The sequence below is a fragment of the Lithobates pipiens genome, unplaced genomic scaffold, assembly GCF_037356315.1.
Source record: "Lithobates pipiens isolate NorthernLeopardFrog02 unplaced genomic scaffold, aLitPip1_a1.2 Scaffold_11, whole genome shotgun sequence".
Taxonomy (NCBI): domain Eukaryota; kingdom Metazoa; phylum Chordata; class Amphibia; order Anura; family Ranidae; genus Lithobates; species Lithobates pipiens.
Genome location: NW_027507696.1, coordinates 16248929 through 16273515, shown reverse-complemented (window position 1 = coordinate 16273515; position 24587 = coordinate 16248929). Strand labels below are relative to the sequence as shown.

General features: G+C 41.9%; 1 protein-coding gene across 2 annotated transcripts in view; it reads right to left on the bottom strand.

Moving 5' to 3' along the window:
* Positions 1-24587, bottom strand: part of ACIN1 (apoptotic chromatin condensation inducer 1) — an 87367-nt gene that overhangs the window by 50424 nt on the left and 12356 nt on the right. For both annotated transcript variants that reach the window (XM_077468761.1, XM_077468769.1), the window contains exon 3: positions 15815-15927. In XM_077468761.1, coding sequence (XP_077324887.1) covers positions 15815-15927 — 113 coding nt within the window. The remainder of the gene's footprint in view (positions 1-15814; positions 15928-24587) is intronic.

Below are 24587 nucleotides of genomic sequence, written 5' to 3'. Positions count from 1 at the left end.
GGGGGTAATAGAGAATTGGCCTGGGCAGGAGGGGGGTGCCCTGTATTGAAATGGTTAAGCACCACTTCTGTGTAGAACTGCTAAGCAGAAAGGGTAACCTGAATATGTATAAAGAAAATATGTCTCTCCCCATATAACAAAGAAAAAAAAAAAAAAACGTTTGGTAAACCACAGACATACGTGTATGCATACGATTTTTTTACATCTTGCTATATATATTAAAACAAATAAGATTTGACCTTACCTTTAAAAAGGACACTATAGTATACATTCAGTTGAATGCATCTCTAGTTTTTTTTTTTAAAGCTGAATTATATGAGCTGAAGTTAGAAGTTGATTGGCTATCATGCACAGCTGCACCAGATTTTGCACTCTCCAGTTTTAGTAAATCAACACTATAGTCCGAGAACAATTATTATACATAACCACCTTTTGTATGACCATCCCACTACCTCCAAAGCATTTCTGTAGGCCGGCACTCTATTCAATTAGTATGTACTTGATTATACTTGCTTTGACCCCTTTTTATGTAATTCTTGGTTACTGTCAGGAATTGGATTACCTTCTGATGGAACTCTGGCTACCAGACATATAGGTTGTAGTTCCAGTGTCCACCAGTGGGTGTCTCTCAGCATCCAGCATTATCTGAAGCTAGCTGCTAAGAGCTTATTTAAGTCCCTCCTCTGCTACTCCATCTTGCATAGTGTTCGGCCGTGTGCCCTTGATCCATGTTCCTCGTTAGCTGCTACCCGATTCCTGATCCTTTGCCAGCCTGCTTGTTCCTGTTCTGGTGTTCCCTCTCTCTATCCTGGCTTGTCCCCTGCTCCTTCTGCCTGATCTTCCTTCGGTGTATGACCTTAGTTCTGATACTGACTACTCCTCTTAGCCTTACCCTGCCATCTATATATATATATATATATATATATATATATATATATATATATATATATATATATATAGTTAGCTAGTTAGGTGGTTTAGGTAGTTTATTGTGATCATTTTCACTCATTAGATTCACTGGTTTAAGTTCATGCGGTTTTGGTATTTTTGGTTTATTGGATGTGTTTATATATGGTCTTACTGGCATTGTCCTTAATTAATCACATTTTTATATTATATTTGTGCCTGCCGTTCTCTGTGCAAGTCCATATATTTCTGGTCACACCTGTTTCACAGGATACCAGCACTTGGTATTCCTTAAAGTTTCATTTATTTACCAATTCCCTCTGGCTCGGTTCACACTGCCGCAACTTGTGAGACCCCAAGTCGCATTACATGTGAAATCCCATGCAAGGCAATGAGAGTTGTCTCAATTAGCACTACTGTTGCTCCAACTTTAGAAAAGGTTCCTGTACTACTTCAAGGCTACTTCTGTCCAACTTGTGCCCATAGACTTTAATGGAAGTTGCCTCCAAGTCGGATCCTCCTCTATATTGATGGGATTTGGATCTGACATTACAGGCATCATCGTGTATGCTGTTATCCCTGCATACCTGTACAAGACAAAGTTGCTTCAAAATAGTGCTCAAGTTGACAGGGAGTTGCACAGTAGGTTGCAGTAGTGTTAACCAAGCCTCTAGCATTCTCTAGAATTGTTAACATTGTATATCTTGCTACAAAGACATATGCATTTTCTATGGCCCCAAGCAAAATCAAGTGGTCATAATGCAGAATATGCAGTATTTTACTACTGCCCATAAAAGAACATTTGCTTAGAAGAGAAAATTACTTTTTTTTTACCCCAATTTGCACAGAATTAATTTACATACAGATTCGCTAAGCAAATTGCTATGGCATTTTTTTTTCCTTTTTTATAAGTAGACCCCTTAAAAAGGTATGTATTTTCTAACAACCGCCTTCTCTTATTTGATTGCTTTTAATCTACTAAATATACTATTAAAAATTGGTTCAGTTTGTTCCCTTTTGGTCTACTAAATATACCATTAATAGGGTTTTTTAAATATCTATTTGAGAAGTGTAAAATATACCTCTTGATTTTGCCTGAAATCTTGTGAACTGGTAACTTCCTGCACACTCTGTCTACGCACGAGGAGTGGTTATGGAGATTAGAGGTCTGTGCTCTTAGTAATTCCATAAGAAATGAAGAAGGCAAGGCTAACACCACATGCACAGGAATTCAGAGCAGTGTTTTGTGAAAGAGGAAGGTAGGATTATACTATATGTCTGGCACAGATATTTTTCTGTACTTGCACGTTTTCCCATGTTCCCCTAAACGCAGTGCATGTACTCTAGACCAATTATTTTATGCTTTAAAAGTGTCTCTGTACCCACACTTTGAGCAGTTTGTTTCTTTTTGTTATTATCTTAACCAGCAGTAAAAAGCGTTAAAACAAGCTGCCAATTACCTCATTATCTAAATTTACAGTGAATTAATTCTCAAAGACCAAAACATTGACTAAAATCAAGTTTCATTTTTTTTTCCAGCAGATTAGAAATACCTGGTGTTTGTTTACATTAGCAGGTTAGCGGCCCAGATCTCCAATGGTCCGACACGCCACCCTGAACACTGCTTTAATCAACAGCACTCTCACTACCTGAGCAACTGCCACTTTTCTGAACAGCTTGGTCTGTTAAAGGAAGTTGAAAAATAATAGACTTATAGGTAGGATCAACAGGTAATAAAGCTGTTACAGGGTGGACCCTGAAAATTTGTCTACTGTGTAATGCTATTAACAGACTGCATCATAATTTTATAATTGCATTTTACTTTGCACATGAATTCCACACATATATGGAATTTCCACAGGAAAATTAGATTTTTGTACTTACTATAAAAACATTTTTCTTTTTTTTTGAGGGATACAGGAATTCAGATGGAGTCAAGTCATACTGCTGCTTACAGGAGGATTGGACACTGGCAAATTAAATCATTTTATGCCAGCCTCATAATCTTAGCATGCCTCAGTTTTGTGGCAAAGCAGTATCAACAGTAAGTATGGCACGGGGGAAAAAAAATAGAACTGGGGGCTGCCTAAAGCTGAAAGAGCCACCTGAACCTGGGATCACATGAGACCTGAACATCCACCTGGCAGAACTTGTGAATGTGTAAGCAGAAGACCAAGTGGCAGACTTGCAAATCTGGAAAACAGTTGCCCAATGCCAAAAAGCCCAAGAAGTTCTCAAAGATCTAGTAGGAGTGTGCCTTGACAGGGAAGCGTGGAACCCAATTCTTAAGATCATAAGTTAGAAAAATGGTTTGCATAAGCAACCGAAAAAAATGGTGAAAAGTGAAGTTGGATCCCCCCATATGAAAACCATCAGTGAAAGGCTGAAAACCATCTTAGGAAGGAAGTCCTGGGCCCCACCTCCACCTTGTAAGACCAAAAAGGGTTCATTGCAGAATAAGGTTGCCAGCTCAGACACTTGCTTTGTCCAGGCAACAAAAAATTCAACCTGCTCAGAGTAGAAAGGCAGCAACCCTTGACTGAAGTGCAGAGAAAACGAAGGACCGCCCTTTGAACCCAATTCAGATGCCTCAGATTAAATGGGAGTCACATTCTGCATAAAGGTCATGATCAAAGAATAGGAAGCCAGTGGTCTCTGGAAAATGACTGCGAGTGCAGAGACCTGACCCATATTGGTATTGGGGGCTAATTGAGCCAGCATTTGTCCCACATAGAAATTCTTGGCGGAAAGTTACTTGTCTTGCACCAAGCAAAGTAAACCTTCCATGAGTAATGGCAGACCTTGTGGGATGTAGATTTCTCAGATTTGAGAATTGTGGAGATTGCCATTTCAGAGATGCCTTTGATTCTAAGAACCAAAGCTTCAACATCTATGCCATTAAAGCCATTGACCATGAAGCAGGATGGTAAAATCTAGGCTGTCTGAAATTGGGCATAGAGCATCTACCAGGAGTCTGATCTGGTTAATATACTACATCCACCTGGGTCAGTATGGAGCTATGAGGATCACCCAAATGACCTTTCTTTCGAACCTTTCACAAAAGTCATTTCAGAGAAGGAAAGGTATAGATCAAGCTGTTAATCTTCCATCGGCTAATTTGTGTGGTGACACAATTAGATTGGAAGAAATTAACCAGGGAGAGGGCTGGGAGTGAAATTCTAGATTATAGTCCCCGTGAACCACCACCCACCCCCAAGCATCTAAAAGTCTGCAAAGGCTAACAAATGTCCCCCAGCCCTTTGGAGGCAGTCCCTTAACACTGAAGATGTATCCAAGGGTTTAGGGGATTAGAAAGTCTAGGGTTTGAGGGAGGTTTGGGAGCTAGGCTTATCCTTGGCTATTTAGGTTGAGGGCTGGGAGTAACAAAGGGAACACTTCTTGGTCGCCGAGGTTGAGTGAACCTTCCCAGACCAAGCCCTAGGTTTTGCTGGAGCAGATTGGTAGCCTTTCCCTAGTGAAATCCTTGATGGGGGTGTTCAGGGTAGCTCCAAAGAGGCACAGTTTCTCCAAGCAAAGGCTTTTTGCATGCTGGTTCTGCAGCCCAACACTTTAGCCAAGAGTCCTGCTCATGTTAACTGACCGGAAACTCTGGACGTAAAGAATAAGACTTCTAACAACCAGTCTATGCCTTAGTTCAAAACATGCAGACATGAGCTCCTAGCCCTCTGGACAAACTGCCATAGTGAGAAAATCCATCAAGCTGAGAAAAAAAAAAAAAAAAGAGAAAATCCTTCTAATGGCTGTGATCTTAGTCTGCCAAAAAGTGACTGGGCTAAGGCCAACACTGGTTGCAATGCAGGGACTGCCAGAGGGAACCAAGTTCCTACAGAGGGCCTCCAATCACTTGTCAATGGGTCCTTAAAAACAGGTGTCAACAGATGACATCAATGCTTGATCCCTTAGATCTAACCCCTTTTGTGGCAAACCAGCATAAACTGTGATTTTTGAAATGGTTCCCAGCTGACCTAGTACTGAGTCAGCTTTCAGAACTCAGTCTGCACAGCATACTCACAAAGTGAGTCTTCAGAGACAGGTTAACCCCTGGGGCTTTGCTGGACCCGGAGACTGCTCCAAGGCTAACAGTAAACTGGGGTACAAAAAGTGCCACAATGGAGTGCCCAAAGATGACGTGCCTGGCTAACCCTGCAGCTTCCAGTTCAGCAGGGTCCAGCTATAGCCTTTCAAATGCAGGTTTCTGAAAGGCACATCTAAATAGCTGCTGCAAGAGACCACCTCTGCAGAGATATATGAAACTTGCTTGAAGAGAAAACCACAGATTGTCCATCCCCCAAAGACAAAACAAAAATAACAAATTCAAGGCATGCTAGGAGAAGGAAGGGTTGTACTGGGCTGGCCCACAATTTTCTTGTTTGCCAAAGTCCGATCCCTCTGGAAGTGGTAGTATAACCCAGCTGAATGGGACTTCTTGTTTTCCTTGAAGAATGAGAACATGGCGGCATTTAGTCCTCATAAAAATGGAGGTTGTTAGCAGAAGGCCGATGGGCTTTGAAAAATATGGAGAGCATCAACTTACTGTGACTGCCATACTCCTACAGCCATTTTTGGTATGTTGTGTACCAATATTACCATATCACTGGAGCTTATATGCTGCTGTCCAGATGGCTATGGTAAATGATCTAAGCATGTGACAAAATGTTGCATGTTTGAGATGTCTATGCAAACGCCATAGTTTTGTGAATTTGGTGTAGCCATCATATTACTGTATACGGTCACTCCCAATGTTTAACAACACCTTACAAAAAACATTTAACATGGATGGAATACAAACACATGATCTAAATCACACAATTAATAACGTTTTGCACTTTGATACACAGCATTCAAAATAACCATTTAGAAGGAAATGGCACACTTTGCTAAATCTAATTAAATAGAAGGTAGAATCGTTTTAATTAAATTTTCTGGTTTTGGACTTAATTGCTGTACTTTAATAACAGTATTATAGATTCTAGTAGCTATCTATACTTCGCCCCTTTAAATTACCAGCTACAGAGACACAAGGCGATCTTGACAGTGCACAAATTTCAGCTAGTTGCTACACTGAAAAACGCATTCTAATAAGAAATCTGTAAGGACTGTTTAGCACTGCTAAGCAAGAAGAGGCTGCATATTTAAAGAAAGAAAAGTTAAAACCATTAACCACTTGCCGACTCCGCTGCATGCAAATATACGTTGGCACAATGGCAGCGGTGGGCAAATGGCGTACTTGTACGCCCCCTGTAAAAGCCAGGGATAGAAGGCGCACGCCACCACGTACAGCGTGATCATGCCCGCGGAACCGGTGGACTCGATGTCCGCCAGTCTCCCGGCGATCGTGTCAGAGCCTCAGAATGGGGAAGTGCCCATGTAAACAAGACACTTCCCCGTTCTGGCTTGTGTCATGACTGAGATCACCGCTCCCTGTCATCGGGAGCGGTGATCACTGTCATGTGACTTGAAGCCCATTCCCCCCCCACAGTTAGAATCGCTCCCTAGGACACACTTAACCCCTTCATCGCCCCCTAGTGGTTAACCCCTTCACTGCCAGTGGCATTTACACAGTAATCAGTGCATTTTTATAGCACCGATCGCTGTATAAATGACAATGGTCCCAAAATAGTGTCAAAATTGTCCGATGTGTCCGCCATAATGTCGCAGTCCCGATAGAAAAAGCAGATCGCCGCCATTACTAATAAAAGAAAAAAAAATGCCATAAGACTATCCCCTATTTTGTAGACGCTATAACTTTTGCGCAAACCAATCATTATATGCTTATTGCGATTTTTTTTTCTTTTTTTACCAAAAATATGTAGAAGAATACATATCAGCCTAAACTGAGGGGAAAAAACGTTTTTTTTATATATTTTTGGGGGATATTTATTATAGCAAAAAGTAAAAAATTATGTGTGTTTTTTCCCCCCAAAATTTACCATTTTTGTTTATAGCACAAAAAATAAAAACTGCAGAAGTGATCAAATACCACCAAAAGAAAGGTCTATTTGTTTAGAAAAAAAAAAAAAGACTTCAATTTTGTTTGGGTGCAATGTCGCACAACCGCGCAATTGTCAGTTAAAGCGACACAGTGCCAAATCGCAAAAAGTGCTCTGGTCAGGAAGGGGGTAAAATCTTCAGGGCTGAAGCGGTTAAGGAGACTCATCCTTTCTCTTCATTCATTCGGGTGACAACCAGGGATTCCCTCACTTAATGGATTTCCTCTCACTTCCCGTTTTGACTATGGGACAAGAAGTGAAAGAAAGACTCTGCCCAATGGGACACAGATGGGCAAAAAAAATAAAAAAACGACAACAGCTATAATCCTCCATTACTCTATCTACAATTAAGAAAATTGTAATTTTGATTTTATTATAGAATCCTTTATCTTACAGTACAGGACAGGGGACTTTTATTTATAACTGGAAAAAAAGGAAGCTGCGCTAGAACATAAACTTAAACGTGAAAGTACATAAAAACTATTTATTATAGTCCGTGATAAACACGAACACTAAAATTGCAGAAAAAGAGCGAAAATCTGCGTATCACTTTTCAGAGTGAGAAAAAAAGTGAAGGCTGGTAGATCGCTTTTCAGAGTCCTTGTGTGATGCTAGTGATTCACAAACACAACGTGACAAATCCCTCCACCACATAGAATGCACACTTACCAGATAGCAAGCAATATGATGCTTGTGGCTTAATACCCAACCCAGGCCTTTATCCTCAGCAAGGAAACAGATGACAGCTCTTAACTGGAAAGCTTCTCTTATGGTGGAGCAGGACAGATGGTCTGAGTCTTTATACCGGGTCCAAAAAGGAGCCAATCTCATTTAATAGATTGGCTCAAAAAAGGTGACCCAGAAAGGAAAAAAAAACTAACCATAGTGTAAAAAACCAAATGACATTTATTCGCCATATCTGAGAAGGGACATTTTTTTGATTAACCCTACTAAAGTGCTGTATATAAATATTGGGTAACTAATAAAAATAAATCATAGAAAATAGTTACAATATTAAAACAAAAACCTAATTCGCCACTAAATTTCTAGTGTGAATGAATTTTAAAAGAAAAAAAAAATCAATCCTGAAGTAACAAACTAATATGGACAGATAAAACCCCAACTATAAATCAGAGACTGATATATGATATTAAAAAGTCCCTCTTAATTAGCTGAACCAACATATATAAAATTGGGTCATACTAAACCAGAAGTGTGAAAGAGCCCAACGGCGTCATCTGTGCGGTAAAGCCAATCAGAGCGTTCCACAACCGCCACCAGTGGTCAACACTTGGAACAACTCCCAAAGAAATAAGAGTAGTAATATATGATTCTAATAGCTATAACTTTATGTATACCATAATTAGACAAGTTCTAAACAAGGGATAATCGCTCTTCTTCAATCAGAGTTCCAATATAGTCCTCCATACAATCAGAAGCCCTTGCTGTACCACAGCAACCCCCAGTGGACCACAACAAAGCAAAAGAGATAAATAGGTCATCATTGTACTCTAAATCCACACATGCCATCAAATAATTAATAAGACCAATGACATCAATGAAGCAATGTTAAAATAACCCTCCAAGAAAAACAAGAAAAATAAATATAGTAGCCTATCTAATAGGCATGTCCAAAGTCCAGCCTGCGGGCCAATCGCGGCCCACGTTCCAGGCGGCCTGCCTGGTAATTTTGACATTTATACCCTTTGTGGCCCCCAACGAATCCCCAAGCACCTGGGGCCACAAAAGATAGATATGCTGGCTGCCCCGAAGGGGGCGGGACGAGTGCCGTGCATACAGGAGAGGAGTATTTCCTGTTTACACGACATCCTGTGTAAAAGGAAGTCCCGTCTCCTGCGCTGCCATTGGACAACTGTTTTGTCTATCATAGGAGGCGGGACTTTCAATTAAAGGGGTTTCTCTTGTATGTCTGTTGGTGCTCGTCCCATCCCCTCCCTGTCTCCTCCGAGGCTGCAAATGGACATGAATCTGGCTGCACTGATGGCAATGGTGAGTCTGCATTCATGTCAATATGGGTGCTGCATTCATGGCAACACGGTGGGGGCGCTGCATTCATGGCAACACGGTGGGGGCGCTGCATTCATGGCACTTGTGAGGTTGCAAATGGGCACTGATTAGGCTGCATTGATGGGCACTGACCCTTATGTTGTTTCACAGTTCTTTATTTAAAATGCAAGATTTTTTTCCTGAAACTTCCTTTTTAAACGTTAAGGTGCGAGTTATAAGCCTATAAATAGGGTATATCCAAATAACACGTCCAAGCTCATCTATTCAACACACACAGCACAAAGACAAGTGAATTCTTGTTGGGCCGTGTATTAGTGCTCAGGCGAACACACCGAATTTTAATGGTTTAAAGAATGTCAGGCAAATTGGTCGGCCCTCAAGCATATTCGCTTTATCAAATCTGGCACTCTTTGAAAAAAGTTTGGATACCCCTGCTATATAGGGAGTAGCAAAATGGGCAAAAAAATATTAAATGAATAACCTGCGACCCGAGACTAAGATTTGAGTTGATCTAAACTCATTTTGATAGGCCAAAAATGGCTACACTCAAGAATTGTCAAAAGCATTGACATCAACGTCAACATTAAAGCCATATGGAACATAGTATCCGATCCTATGCATCCATGACATTTTCAGTTTAGAGATCTCACTCAAAGAACTACCCCTCTAATGGGGGCTATATTTACCTATCCCCCAAAAAATCATATTGTAAGATCTTAATTATGTACCAATAAATGATGTTTAAAAATCATTCCTTATCTAAAGTCTTTTTTTAGGTTCGTAATGTGTACATTAAGTCGGACGTATAAGGGACGTTTAGTCCGGCCCACATACTGTGGTGTGCACAGACACTGAATGTGATAAACCACTCCTGTCATAGAACAAGTACTAAAGGGTTTAATCTCAAACTATGTGCTCATGGAGATAAATGTAGTGGTCCTCCTTTTCCTACAACCACTAAAAAGAACATACTCAACATCTCCTACATTGAACGAAGCCTGTAAGGCTCTGGAAGAAGCTAGCTTTCTTTACAGGGGTGTTGAAAACATTGGGAACTAATCTATTTCTGAGAGGGGGAGCTCCCCTATCGATCACTTGGGGTTTCGTAGGTAAGACAGTGTTCAACACCCTATCATTACCAAAGATTTGCCAATGTTTGTGAATAAGATGTCTTATGCCGCGTACACACGACTGGACTTTTTGACACCAAAGGTCCGACGGAACAAGTCCGTCGGACAATTCGATCTTGTGTGGGCTCCATCGAACCTTTGCTTGCCAAAAATCCGGCGGACTTTAGAAATAGAACATGTTTTAAATTTTTCCACCGGAACTCCGCCGGACCAAGAAATCTGTTCGTGTGTATGCTAGTCCGATGGACAAAAAATGACGCTAGGCAGCTATTGGCTATGAACTTCCTTATTCTAGTCCGGCCGTACGTCATCACGTTCGAATCCATCGGACTTTGGTGCAATTGTGTGTGGCCAAGTCCGTTCATTCGGAAAGTCCGTCGGAACTCCACCGAAAGTCCGTCGGACCTAGTCCCTCGAAAAGTCCAGTCGTGTGTACGCGGCATAATACTTTGATATTGGACAGAGAAAGTGGTGATAAACAGAACTAGATGAGCTGTATCATTTCTTTCTAATGGGAATTTCTTTTTAATCACTTGCTGACCGACTTGAGGTCAGCCGGTGGCCCGCGATCGTGGCACGGAGAGATGCCTATGTAAACCAGGCATTTCCCTGTTCTGTCTAGCAGCATGACAAGGATCTACTGCTCCCAGTGATCAGGAGCAGTGATCTCTGTCATGTTCCAGTGAGCCCATCCCCCCCTACAGTTAGAACACGCTGAGGGAACATACTTAACCCCTTGATTGCCCCTAGTGTGTTTTACCTCTTCCCTGCCATTGACATTTACACAGTAATCAGTGAATTTTTATAACACCGAATGCTGTATAAATGTCAATGGTCCCAAAATAGTGTCAAAAGTGTCTGATCTGTCCACTGCAACCACGATAAAAATCGCAGATCGCTGCCATTATTAATAAAAAAAATTATAAAATAAAAGTCCCTAAATCTATCCCATAGTTTGGTTTGCGCAAAAGTTATAGCGCCTACAATTAATATAGGCCTATTGGGATTTTTTTTTTACCAAATATATGTAGAAGAATATATAATCGGCCTAAACGGATGAATAAATAATTTTTTGTATATATATTTTTTTGGATATATATTCTATTTTTTTTTTTTTTAATTGTTGCTCTATTTGTTTATAAACGCAAAAAATAAAAAACGTAGAGGTGATCAAATACCACAAAAAGAAAGCTCTATTTGTGGGGGGGGGGAAAGGATGACAATTTTGTTTGGGTCGGTTAAAGCGACGCAGTACCGTATTGCAAATAATGGGCTGGTCATTAAGGGGGCAAATCCTTCCAGGACTGAAGTGGTTAAGGGAACAGGATCTGTTTTTTTCTGTTTTGTGATTAACAAACACTTTAAGATCTAAGAAATTATTTTCTTTCTAAGAAAATTACTCAGTTCATGACTCAAATGTATCCTTCTTGTTATTGATGTTCAAAGAGTGAACAAATTGAGCCAATTGAGAACCACTACCATCCCACAGGAGGCGAATGTCCTCTATATATCTTGCCTAAAACACCACCTGAGGTCTCTGTTGGGCATAGACGACATTCTCCTGCTATCAGGCCACGAAGAGATTAGCGAGACTAGGGGCATATTTGGCCCCTCATGGCCACTCCTTTTTCCTGGCGAAAAAATTGGTTATCAAACCAAAAGTAATTATGTGAAGCTTCAAATTCGAGAAGTTCCATAATGAAAGAAATGTAGCCACTTGGCAAATTTTAACATCACTCCAAATAATATTTTACAGCATCCAAACTCTGATCATGTGGTATGACCGTCTATAATGAAGTGACGTCTGCCGTCACTAACTACGTCCCTTCCTTGGGTGTATATCCCGATAGAAGATTGATAACATGTTGGGAATCTTTCAAAAGACCAGTGGAACAAAAGAGGAACCAGAGGAGTGAGGCAGGTACAATCTAAAGAAAAAAGGACATAGGTGCAGGAATTTTTAATTTGAGTTTAGTATGACCCAATTTTATATACGTTGGTTCAGATATTTAAGAGGAACGTTTTAATATCATATCAGTCTCTGATTTATAGTTAGGGTTTTATCTGTCCATATTAGTTTGTTACTTCAGGATTAATTTTTTTTCTTTTGAAATTCATTCTCACTAGAAATTTAGTGGCAAGGTTTTTGTTTTAATATTGTAACTATTTTCTAAATGTATTTTTATTAGTTACCCAATATTTATTCACAGCATTTTAGTAGGGTTAATAAAAAATGTTTTCCCTTCTCAAATATGGCGAATTTTGGGTCTGCCCATCCGAGGCTCAGATCGAGGTGTGGTTTCAGGTGTATACGATATTTAAACGGTGAGTCAGCACGCCGCCCGTGCCCCAGGACAAGGGGAAGGATGTGCTGACGTCCACCAAACTGTTACGATCCCGGAAGGACGGGCGTTTACATTAGCCGGCCGGCTTTTTACACATGCTGTTTTTTCATGCTCTTACAAGTAAGTGCATTTACCTTTTTTTCTTTTAAAACTTAATTTGTTTTTTTACACTGGCGCATTTTTTTCCTTTCTGGGTCACCTTTTTTGAGCCTACCTATTGAATGAGATTGGCTCCGGTGTAAAGACTCAGACCATCTGCCCTGCTCCACCATAAGAGAAGCTTTCTAGATAAGAGCTGTCATCATATTTTTTTGTTGAGGATAAAGGCCCGGGTTGGGTATTAATACACAAGCGTCACAACGCTTGTCATCTTGTAAGCGTGCATTCTATGTGGTAGAGGGATTTGTCATGTTGTGTTTGTGAATCACTAGCATCACATAAGGACTCTGAAAAGCGATCTTCCAACCTTCACTTTTTTTCCCTCACTCTGAAAAGTGATACAGATTTTCACGCTTTCTGCAATTTTGGTGTTCGTGTTTAGCACGGACTATAATACGTTTTTATGTACTTTCACATTTAAGTTATGTTCTAGCACAGCTTCCTTTTATCCTTTATTGTGCTTTGACTGTGTGCATCTTACAGCTGAGCTGCTGCTGTTTGCTATTTGGGGATATTTAGCGCAATTTGCTTGTTTATAGACTTGTGTTTATAGACCCTGCGTTTAATGCAGGTCACCTTCAGGTGATTGGACATTGGCAAAAAAACTTTGTCGGAGCTACGTCTGCTGCATGCTCGTATAAAAACCACCCACTCAATGTGACTCTAGTTTTAATGCAAGCAATAAGACATGACCAGAAAAGACAGGAGGGGAAAAGCCTGTGTCTTGCAAGGTACTCCAAGATAAGGAATTTACAGGCAAGTCAAAATTCCCATTATATTAATCATACAATACAGGACTTGTATTCACAGACTACGAGACAACCCAAAGCAATAAACTAAGGGGTGGACATCAACATACAAAACAGGACTGCCAAAAAAACCCAAAAAAAAACCCCATAGGGGTTAAGGTACCATGTAGACGCAGATAACAGCTTGAAGTGCGTTGCTGGGCAAAACTGCAACAGCCGAGGCCTGAACATCCACCTGCTAGAACCTAGAGAGTATAGGACCAGGTGGAGGCCATGCAAATCTGGAATACAGATGCTTGATGCTGGAAAGCCCAAGAGACAAACAGACCTGGGGAAATGAGCTTGTTGGGGAAATGAGCTTGTAGGGGAAAGGAAGAATTCCTTTTCCAACTCTGATTGGTTAGCCCTGGCTCTGGCCAGAATGTGATAATCGCTCTAATCCATCTTGAAAAAAAACTACACAAAGAGGTATAAGAGCAGGGATGTAAAATCCCTGGACTACTGCACTAGCTGAGTGGGCACTGAGCATCAACGCAGGTAAGTACAGCAGGGACCAGGGGTGAAGTATGGTTTTCACCCTTTCATTTTTCCTGAAATGGTGAACACTTTAAGATCGTAGGCGCTTGAAATAAATTGTCTGATCCACAAGACAAAAAGGAACTCGTACTTGTGAACAGAAGCCAAGGTTGCCAATTAGACCCTGACAGCCCTGAAGAGATCCAAGCAGTGTAGGGAAAACCCCTGGGTGTGTTTAGCTTTGACAATTTACGCAGTGCTTTGCTGTTTATTGTGCATTCACATCAGTCTCTGCCATCAGGAAGCTTACAATCTAAAAGGTCCATACCTCACAATCATGCATATACATACCAGGGCTAGATTAGACAGGAGCCAACTAACTTACCAGCCTCTCTCTGGAGTGTGGGAGAAAAATTAGAGTACCCAGGGGAAACCCACACAGGCACAGGGAGTGCCCTGGGTATGCATAAGGGCAAGAGGTGGAACAAGCACCTTGGGTTTCAGAGGAGCACGCAAATGGTAGTGCTATAAATTGGAAGATTTGGTCTTCCACAACAAAACAGAATGAGTTGCTGTGGGGAGAAGATGGGCATCTTGTCTATTGATGCCAGAAATTATTTTGTCTGAAAGAAGCAATGATAGATCTTGCCAGTTCCATACAGAATTTTAATACCCCAAAAAATGTTTAGTGATTTTAAGTTTATTATGGGACGGATGCCTCCATCTGGTTTGAGGACTGTGATTAGGTGTGGATGAAAACTTCAAGACCTTTCCACTGGAGGGACTGGTTTAACCATTCCTTGGGACTGAAGTTGGCCCAAGACAGCCGCCAGCACATATGCTTGCCTTTTAGTCAATGCTGGCAGATTTTAGGATAGGAGACAAGGAGGGGGGAAAGACAGAAGATCTATTTTGTATGCCTTTAATTTGACATATTGGACTCTGTATCTAGATTGCCACACATGCCTGTTAAAAATGAAAACTTCTACACTAGCAAAAAAACTGGAGTTTAAAGGAGTGGGAGAGGTTATTATTAGCGTGCAGTAGGGGTGGCCTTAGCACAGTTCCAATTTACTGTATGATTAAGCTAAAACGCTTTGCCTTTAGTTCTACTTTACGTACCCAGGAATTCAGGCCAAAACATGTGTGGCACCATCTTATCTAAGGTCAAAATAACCAATTTATCCCCTCATCATCATTGGTTGTCACATAAATTATGATGTCCACTCATTTCTCAAATACCATCACAAATGTTTTTGTGGCATGTCACATTTGGTTTCAGAACTGTCCAGGTCAGGCCATGCTTGCTGCCTTTTTTTGGTCATCTGTGTCCCATTGGGCAGGATAATTCTTGTGTAAACACAGAAAGGAGTGTGGAAATGTCTCCAAAATGAGCAGACTATGGGAGGAACAAGAGACCTCACACAGATTTTTCATGTTGAAAAAAAAAAAAAAATCTGAGATTTATTTTTCTCTGAAGAAAAAGAGAATAAGGCTTTTATTGCACGAGCCACAGCTAAACTAGGGGTAAGCAGAAGATAAAGGTTACAGCATGCCCTGGTAACGCAGCAATAAGAATAAGGTCTCAAACTCACAAATTCCCACATCCACACAAGCAATGTGGATGCACGAATCTCCACCACTACACCACTGTATTCTAAAAGCAGGGACTCTCCTCAACTGTCAGAATACACACATCAGTGCAGCAGCCATTGGCTGCATGTGCTGATTGAAAGCTTATTTTCCAACAGGACCGTTTGACAGAAGCTGGTCTAACGATTGGCTTCTGTTGAACAGAGAGGGATACAAACATATTGAAATTGTTCTGCTGAACTGAACAAATTTTGATTCATGTATACCATGCTTAGGTCCTGTATGTTTTAGAAAGAAAAAAATACTATGCTTTAGTGTACAACACTATGTAAAAATATGAACAACCCTCCCTCTTTTATCACCTTTGCACCACTTACACATTCTCTTCCGTTGGGCTCTGCTCCTCTCCCACCTCGTGCTCACTTTGGATCGAGCTGCTTTGGTCCTGAACCTCAGACTGCGGCTCTAACCTTATTCTCTTAATCTGATTCTATACAGAGAGGGGAAAGAGGCAAGGGGAAAAAAAACAACATTAATAGAGTGCAAGCTGTGGTTGTAGAGGCAGAACATTGAAGTAAACATGAGGCAAAGGAAATCCCAACCAGTCAGGCTTTAAATCCAATAAATGTATGACTTTTAAATGTTCAATGTACTTTTTAAAATATACAAAATTTGTCACAATTTCTTCATACCCCCAGATGTATGCTTTATTACTTTATTACTATGGATCCACTTATTGTCAAATCTCAGGCACAGTGCAATTCATGGACTTAAAGCGATTGTAAAGTATTTTTTTTTAAATTTACCAACATCTTATACTTACCTCCTCTGTGCAGTGGTTTTGCACAGGGCAGTCTGGGTCCCTCTTCGCTGCTGCTGGCCCCTCCCTCCTTTCTATTGCCCCCACAGCAAGCAGCCAATCCAAGCTGCAGCTCTGTGGGTCCAGACACAGAACTGCCACCCCCCCCCCCCCGATTGGTTAACTGACTTTGATTGACTGCAGCAGGAGCCAATGGCGCAGCTGCTGTGCCTCAGCCAATCAGGAGGGAGAGTCCCAGATGGCTTGTGGACATCGTGGATTGTGGACATCGCTGGATAATGATGGGGCTCACATAAGTATTAGGGTGTGCTTTGGTGGCTGCTATGCACAGAAGGCTTTATATCTTAATGCATCAAGATAAAAAACCTTCTGCCTTTACAACTCCTTTAACTACCTTTGTCTATAGTTGGCAGATCCAACCTTACAAAGATGAGCTGGATGCCTCTATTACACGCACTTCATAATTCACCAAGGAGTATCTTGAAATATCTTATATGGAGCAAAAGAACCCCTGTATCAAATATAGAAATATTATAACCAACAAAGGCGGTATAGCTATCTATTGATGCACACAGCTCAACCTGAGAGTGTGCCTACACAGCTTACTATGGGGGGCAGATGAAGGTGAGGAGAAAAAGGACAAAACGCTGACAGATAGGGATGAGCTTCGAGTTTGAGTCAAACTCATGTTCGACTCGAACATTGCCTGTTCAGCGAACAATTTGGGCTGTTCGCGGCAAATTCGAAAAGCCGGAACACCCTATACAAGTCTATGGGAAAAATCTAAAGTGCTAATTTTAAAGGCTAATATGCAAGTTACTGTCCTAAAAAGTGTCTGGGGACCTGGGTCCTGCCCCAGGGGACATGGATTAATGCAAAAAAAAGTTTTAAAAATGGCTGTTTTTTCAGGAGCAGTGATTTTAATAATGATTAAAGTGAAACAATAAAAGTGTAATATTCCTTTAAATGTCGTACCTGGGGGGTGTCTATAGTATGCCTGTGAAGGGGGCACATGTTTCCCGTGCTTAGAACTGTCCCTGTACAAAGTGTCATTTGTGCAGGAAAAAAAGTATTTTAAAATCACTTGCGGCTATATTGTCAGCTCCCGTAATACAGAGAACACTCAATGAGTGTTCTCTGTATTAGCCGACAATTCATTCATTCATTGATTTAAAAAAAAAAAAGCGTGGGGGTTCCCCTAAATTCAATTACCAGGCCCTTCAGGTCTGGTATGGATATTAAGGGGAACCCCGTGTCAAATGTAAAAAAAAAATTGATGTGGGGGTCCCCCTAAAAATCTATACCAGACCCTTTATCCGAGCACGCAACCTGGCAGGCCGCAGGAAAAGAGGGGGGGACGAGAGAGTGCCCCCCCTCCTGAACCGTACCAGGCAACATGCCCTCAACATTGGGAGGATGCTTTGGGGGTCTGTGACCCCTCAAAGCACCTTGTCCCCATGTTGATGTGGAGAAGGGCCTCATCCCCACAACCCTGAGCGGTGGTTGTGGGGGTCTGCGGGCGGGGGGCTTATCAGAATCTGGAAGCCCCCTTTCACAAGGGGACCCCCAGATCCCGGCACCCCTCCCCCTGTTTGAAATGGTAAGGGGGTACAAAAGTACCCCTACCATTTCACAAAGAAAGTGTAAAAATGGTTAAATAAGACAAACACACTTTTGAAAAATTCCTTTATTAAAAAAAAAAAGAAAAAAAAAAAAAAAGATTCCAGCGGTGCTAATCCACTCTTGCTATCCAGCGACGGATCTCCGGGGTCCAGCGATGGATGATCATATCCAGCGACGGGGGATCTCTCAGTCAAGCGCTGTCCATACATCCGTCTTCTGTCTCCACTGCGGAGACACTGCGGGGATCCCAGCATTGACGTTTCTTATATTAGGAGGGTGGGGCCACCCGTCACCTGATTAGCACCGCTGGAATCTTTTTTTATTTTTAATAAAGGAATTTTTCAAAAGTGTTTGTCTTATTTAACCATTTTTACACTTTCTTTGTGAAATGGTAGGGGTACTTTTGTACCCCCTTATTTCAAACAGGGGGGGCCGGGATCTGGGGGTCCCCTTGTTAAAGGGGGCTTCCAGATTCTGATAAGCCCCCCGCCCGCAGACCCCCACAACCACCGCTCAGGGTTGTGGGGATTAGGCCCTTCTCCACATCAACATGGGGACAAGGTGCTTTGAGGGGGTCACAGACCCCCAAAGCATCCTCCCAATGTTGAGGGCATGTGGCCTGGTACGGTTCAGGCGGGGGGGCGCTCTCTCGTCCCCCCCCCTTTTCCTGCGGCCTGCCAGGTTGGGTGCTCAGATAAAGGGTCTGATATGGATTTTTAGGGGGACCCCCACGTCAATTTTTTTTTAATTTGACGCGGGGTTCCCCTTAATATCCATACCAGACCTGAAGGGTCTGGTATGGATATTTAGGGGGGCCCCCACGTCAATTATTTTTTTTTGACACAGGGTTCCCCTTAATATCCATACCAGACCTGAAGAGCCTGGTAATTGAATTTAGGGGAACCCCCACGCTTTTTTTTTTTTTTTTTTAAATCAATGAATGAATGGATTGTCGGCTAATACAGAGAACACTCATTGAGTGTTCTCTGTATTACGGGAGCCGACAATATAGCCGCAAGTGATTTTAAAAGACTTTTTTTCCGGCACAAATGACACTTTGTGCAGGGACAGTTCTAAGCACGGGAAACATGCGCCCCTTCACAGGCATACTATAGACACCCCCCAGGTACAACATTTAACGGAATATTACACTTTTATTGTTTCGCTTTAATCATTATTAAAATCACTGCTCCTGAAAAAACTGCCATATTTAAAACTTTTCTTTGCATTGATCCATGTCCCCTGGGGCAGGACCCAGGTCCCCAGACACTTTTTAGGACAGTAACTTGCATATTAGCCTTTAAAATTAGCACTTTAGATTGTGAACGTTCGAGTCCCATAGACTTTATTAGGGTTCTAAAGTTCACACGAAGTTTAGGTCTGTTCGCAGGTTCTGGTGTGAACCGAACAGGGGGGGGTTTGGCTCATCCTTACTGACAGAGGACTCCAGCAGAGGAGGCAAGGGGCTGCTCTGTGCTTTAACACTGCACAGAGCAGCTAAATATAATTTTTTAAACCTACCGTATATACTCGAGTATAAGCCGAGATTTTCAGCCTCTTTTTTGAGGCTGAAAGTGCCCCCTCGGCTTATACTCGAGTCACCGCTGTCTGACTGCTCGATCAGCGTATCGAGCAGACAGACGGCGGACATTAAAATTTAAAAGCCGCGCCTCCTTCTCCGCCTCCGCCTGTGATAGGCGGAACACTGAATTTCCCAGCAGTCAGTGTTCCACCTATCACGGACATCCGCTCATTCTCATACTACGGACGAGTATGAGAGGATGTCCGTGATAGGCGGAACACAGGCTGCTCGGAAATTGAGTGTTCCGCCTATCACAGGCGGAGGCGGAATTTTGAATTGTAGAATGGCCGCCGAGAAGAGCGGCGATCCATCGGCACGGCACGGGACGGAGGAGGCACGGGACGGAGGAGGCACGGCACGGGACGGAGGAGGCACGGGAAGGAGGAGGCACGGCACGGGACGGAGGAGGCACGGGAAGGAGGAGGCACGGCACGGGACGGAGGAGGCACGGGACGGAGGAGGCACGGCACGGGTCGGAGGAGGCTCGGGACGACGGCGGCTCGGGACGGAGGCTTGGGACACAGGTAGGCTGGACACACACACAAGGCTGCACGGACACACACACACACACACACACACACACACACACACACAAGGCTGCACGTACACACACACACAGGGATGGATGGATGGATGGATACACACACACACACACAGGGATGGATGGATGGATGGATGGATGGATACACACACACACACACACACAGGGATGGATGGATGGATGAATACACACACACACACACAGGGATGGATGGATGGATGGATGGATACACACACAGGGATGGATGGACGGACACACACACAGGGATGGATGGACACACAGGGATGGACGGACACACACACAGGGATGGACAGCCATGTCTCACCCTCGGCTTATACACGAGTCAATAAGTTTTCCAGTTTTTTGGGGGTAAATTGGGGGCCTCGGCTTATATTCGGGTCGGCCTATACTCGAGTATATACGGTAATATAGAAAAGGACTTTAGTTGTTTTAGACCCATTTGTCTAAGCATATGTATCCTTACTGTATACATGTATATGTAAGTATCAGAGTTTTGTATACTATACTATTCTATATGAGAACAGATTTCTCTAAACAAAGTTTCTACAGGTATTTACAACTGTGTCATGCAATATCTCTCAAAAGACAATGAGAGCTATGAGAAATGATAGAATCTCAATCCCAGTATTAGAGGATGTGGTGATGTCAGATTATACTAAGGGTATAATTTCTCATGTATAAAACATTGATTCATACATACTTGATTAAATATGCCTTGAAAGGCAGAAAGCAACAGTATCGAGTCATAGACAATGATGAAGAGGGTGAATAATTGGAGATATTAGGGCGAATCCCTTTCAGACAGTAACTGTGTTATTTATTGTCCATAGGTTATATAGAACTACTTAACTGTAAAGAGCAGGCCTTCAGTTAGTTCAGTTAGATTTCATACATCTTTTCTGGAGATGTCCTAAGTTACTAAGAAATTGCAAGGATGTTTTTCAGCATATTAGTGCTATTTTTAAAATTAAATGTTATACGCTATGTACATATACACATACATTATATATGGGTTGGCAAGAATCAAGATAATCTGATTGGGGCTTAGTAGGTATTGCCAGTCAATGTAAAATTTGAAATGCCAGCAAATTGACTTTTCAAGATAGGTGAGCTTTCAACAAACTTCAAAAGATTTGAGCAGAATGGATTCTGCTCAAAGCGTACCCAGACGGCTGGGATAAATTAGAATGTGTTTTACAACTATAATGTTGGGTTTAGCATGATATTTTTGTATTTTTATTTGAATGTGGTTTATTTTGTATTAGGATATTTTTCTATAGTATATGTTTGTAAGGAAATATTTTTTTCAATAAATACAAAAAAGAAAAGAGGCAAAAGAGTTGGATAAAAAAATAAATAATAATAATAACATCATAATTATATTATATTATATATAATATATATATATATATATATATATATATATATATATATATATATATATATTTTTTTTTTTCCAGTAATTTGAATCAACATTCGTCACCCATCAAATAGGTTGATAACCCTCATCTACGAGGAGAAAGCCTTGGAATTGAAAGTAGCTAAATTTACCAGAATTGGGTTACTAATTAAAAGGTAAAAAATTAAGTCCTGAGTATTAATTGGCTTTAGTTTCCAAGACACAGCTACACGTCAAAATAATTCAAAATTTCAAGGGGGGATGTGCGATTATGCTCCATAACTTTTCTGCAAAATGTGATATAGCAATGAGAATGGTGCCACACCAAATGTATCTTTTTATTGATACCAATAACATAACTTCATTATTTTATTGTTTTTTCATGTAATATTGTCATGCTCCCTCCACACCACTGGGACTGCGAAAGGCATGGACTTTTTCTTAATGTTTAGCCAATGACGCAGATAAGTTGCACATGTAATGCAAAAATAATGAGGGGTCCAACTCTTGTCCTGATCCCCCATTTTGAATCCAAAATATAGGGGGTATGCCTTTTTTTACCACTGTCGTCATACTGCACTTCTGAAATGCAGAGGTAACCTCACCACAAATGTAGCAAAAGTTATCTGTGTTGTTTGCACAGTTTCGAGGCATCTTGGTTTCTGAGGGAAAATATCACGCAACTGTTAACTGTTCCTTGGAAATGTTAGGCAATGATACTTTCACAAGCCACCAGATGTAACTGTATGATGCGTAGATCTGACCAAGACAAATGTACCTTGCAATAAAAGAGCAGTAAATTAAAGTAAGGTAATAATCTTTAGTCTCAAAGTGAAGATAAATTTATACACTTCCATGTTGTCAGGGATACCACATGCAGGCATCCAGCAAGGGTGGTCAGATCAGTTGGCTGTACCTTAAGGAATCAGGACCAGATGAGGAAGTGAAACTATATTTATTAAGATAATGACACCCTTCCAACACTAATACTAGTAAATCATAAACAAACAAGTGGAAAATAAATGTAACAATGAAAAAATGAGTAAATAGCCTAACAAACTATATCAAACTAATTAAAAACAAGTGGGGGGGGGGGGGGGGGGGACACACACGCATGAGAAAGACAAGCAGAGATAAGAGACAAGGGGAGCAGGAAGCAGGTTCCAGGGGGCAGGTCTACGCATCAGGGTGCAAGAAACAGGAACAGATCAGGCAGGGACATGGCTTGCAGGGAAATGACTTGAGCACTGGACCTCAGTGCAAGGCGGGCTTATATACCCCGCTGGTGGCCACCAGAATTACACCCTTTGGTTCTAAACACAACAGTGCCACCAGCAGATGACCTAGGTCCTGACAGATCGCACGTGCCCCCCCCCCCCCCCCCAACAAGAAGTGGCCTCCGGACACTCCATTCTGCCTGGCAGTCCATATGGGTGCAGGAAAAGTCCAGAAAAGTTCCCCCTTCATCTCTGCGGACTTCTCTGCACTTTTCAGGTCTTAACTCGATGGAAGGCATGCCATCTTCCCCTCACTCATCTCCATACTGAACAGGGAGAAGAACCCGATCGCCTCCGCCGCTACCGATGGCTCCAGAGCGTGGCTGGAGGGGCCCCTCTCCCACCGCCGATAAAAGTGATCTCATGGCGAATCCGCTGCAGAGACCACTTTTATCTGAAAGTGGACCACCCGCTGAAGAAGAGGATACCGGGGGTTGTGGCAGCTAGCTGCTGCCATAACGATATTTCTCTTCAAAGTACTGATGTATAAAGACAGCAGGCAGTCCATAAGTGGTTAAGGAATCAGGATATCTTAATAACTATAATGACACACTTCCAATACTAATATCAGTAAATCATAAACAAGCAAGTGGAAAATAAATGTAACAATGAAAATCCTGAGTAAATAGCTTAACTATACCTAACTAATTAAATACAAGTGGGGATAACACACATGAGAAAGACCGGCAGAGATGAGGGGAGCAGGAAACTAGATAGTGGCAGCAGGGAGCAGGTTCCAGGGGACAGGCCTCTGGATCAGAATGTAAGGAACAGGACAAGGAACAGATCATGGTTAAGTCAGGGACACGGCTTGAAGGGAAAATACTGAAGCACTGGACCTCCGTGCAAGGTGGGCTTATATACACCCAGCAAACCTATCAGATGCAGCCTAATTACCTGTATGGTCCATCTGCTAGGAAACACCCACTGGTGGCCACCAGAACTACACCCTTTGGTTCTAAAAACAACAGTGCCACCAGAGCAGGTGACCCAAGCAATGACACAGGTCCTGACACATGTGGTACCATTTTCACTGTTCTACCGAACTTTGTGGAGAATTTACGAGACATCATAATCATCCGACACCTCCCTCCCTTGTAGGCAAATACATTTGCCTGTGTATAAATCTTTATTATGAAATATCTTGAAAACTTTAGCCAATCAGCACCTTTATCACCCGTTTTCTAATTTATCGAATCAAAATATGCAAGAATTAGCATATTTTATCTCGGAGATCGATAATGACCCAAAATTTGTAGACCAGTGTAACCAATACAAAAATCACCAAGTACACATGGCTACAGAAAAGCTTAGTGTGAGTTTGCGTTGGTGCAAGAAATAAATCGGATTTTTTACTTCTTTTGAAACAAATTTTTTGGAGTTTATTGAGGGTCACGGGATTTCAGAGACTGTTGGGATGTACTGCCACGTACAGAAGGACTGGACACTGGCAAAAAAAATAAAAAATCACTGGCCAGGGCAGTATAACTCCTCTTACTACCAGCATGCTTTGGTTTGTCACTTGTAATCAGGGGCAGTGGAGGAAGGTGGTTTCTAAGAAGTGACTGGGAACAGGGCACATGCATGCGACACTCCAACTAGCAGAAGACACCTGCGCTCAATCCCTGCTCTTTGCGGTAAACCAACAGAAAATTGGGGGAAAAAATTGGTGCCCAATGATTCTTTAAATGAGATAACCGCCGTTGCTCAATCTGCATAGCTTACTTGCAAAGTGGGTCTTCAGAGGCAGTGTCACACCAAAAGCTGGACCTGGAAAAGCGATCTGCATCCAACGCAGTCCTGGATGTGCCACAATGCAAAGCCATACAGTAGACACACATCTAAAAAGATTTCCTGCAATCGTCTGTCCAGTGAGGTTCGAGCTAC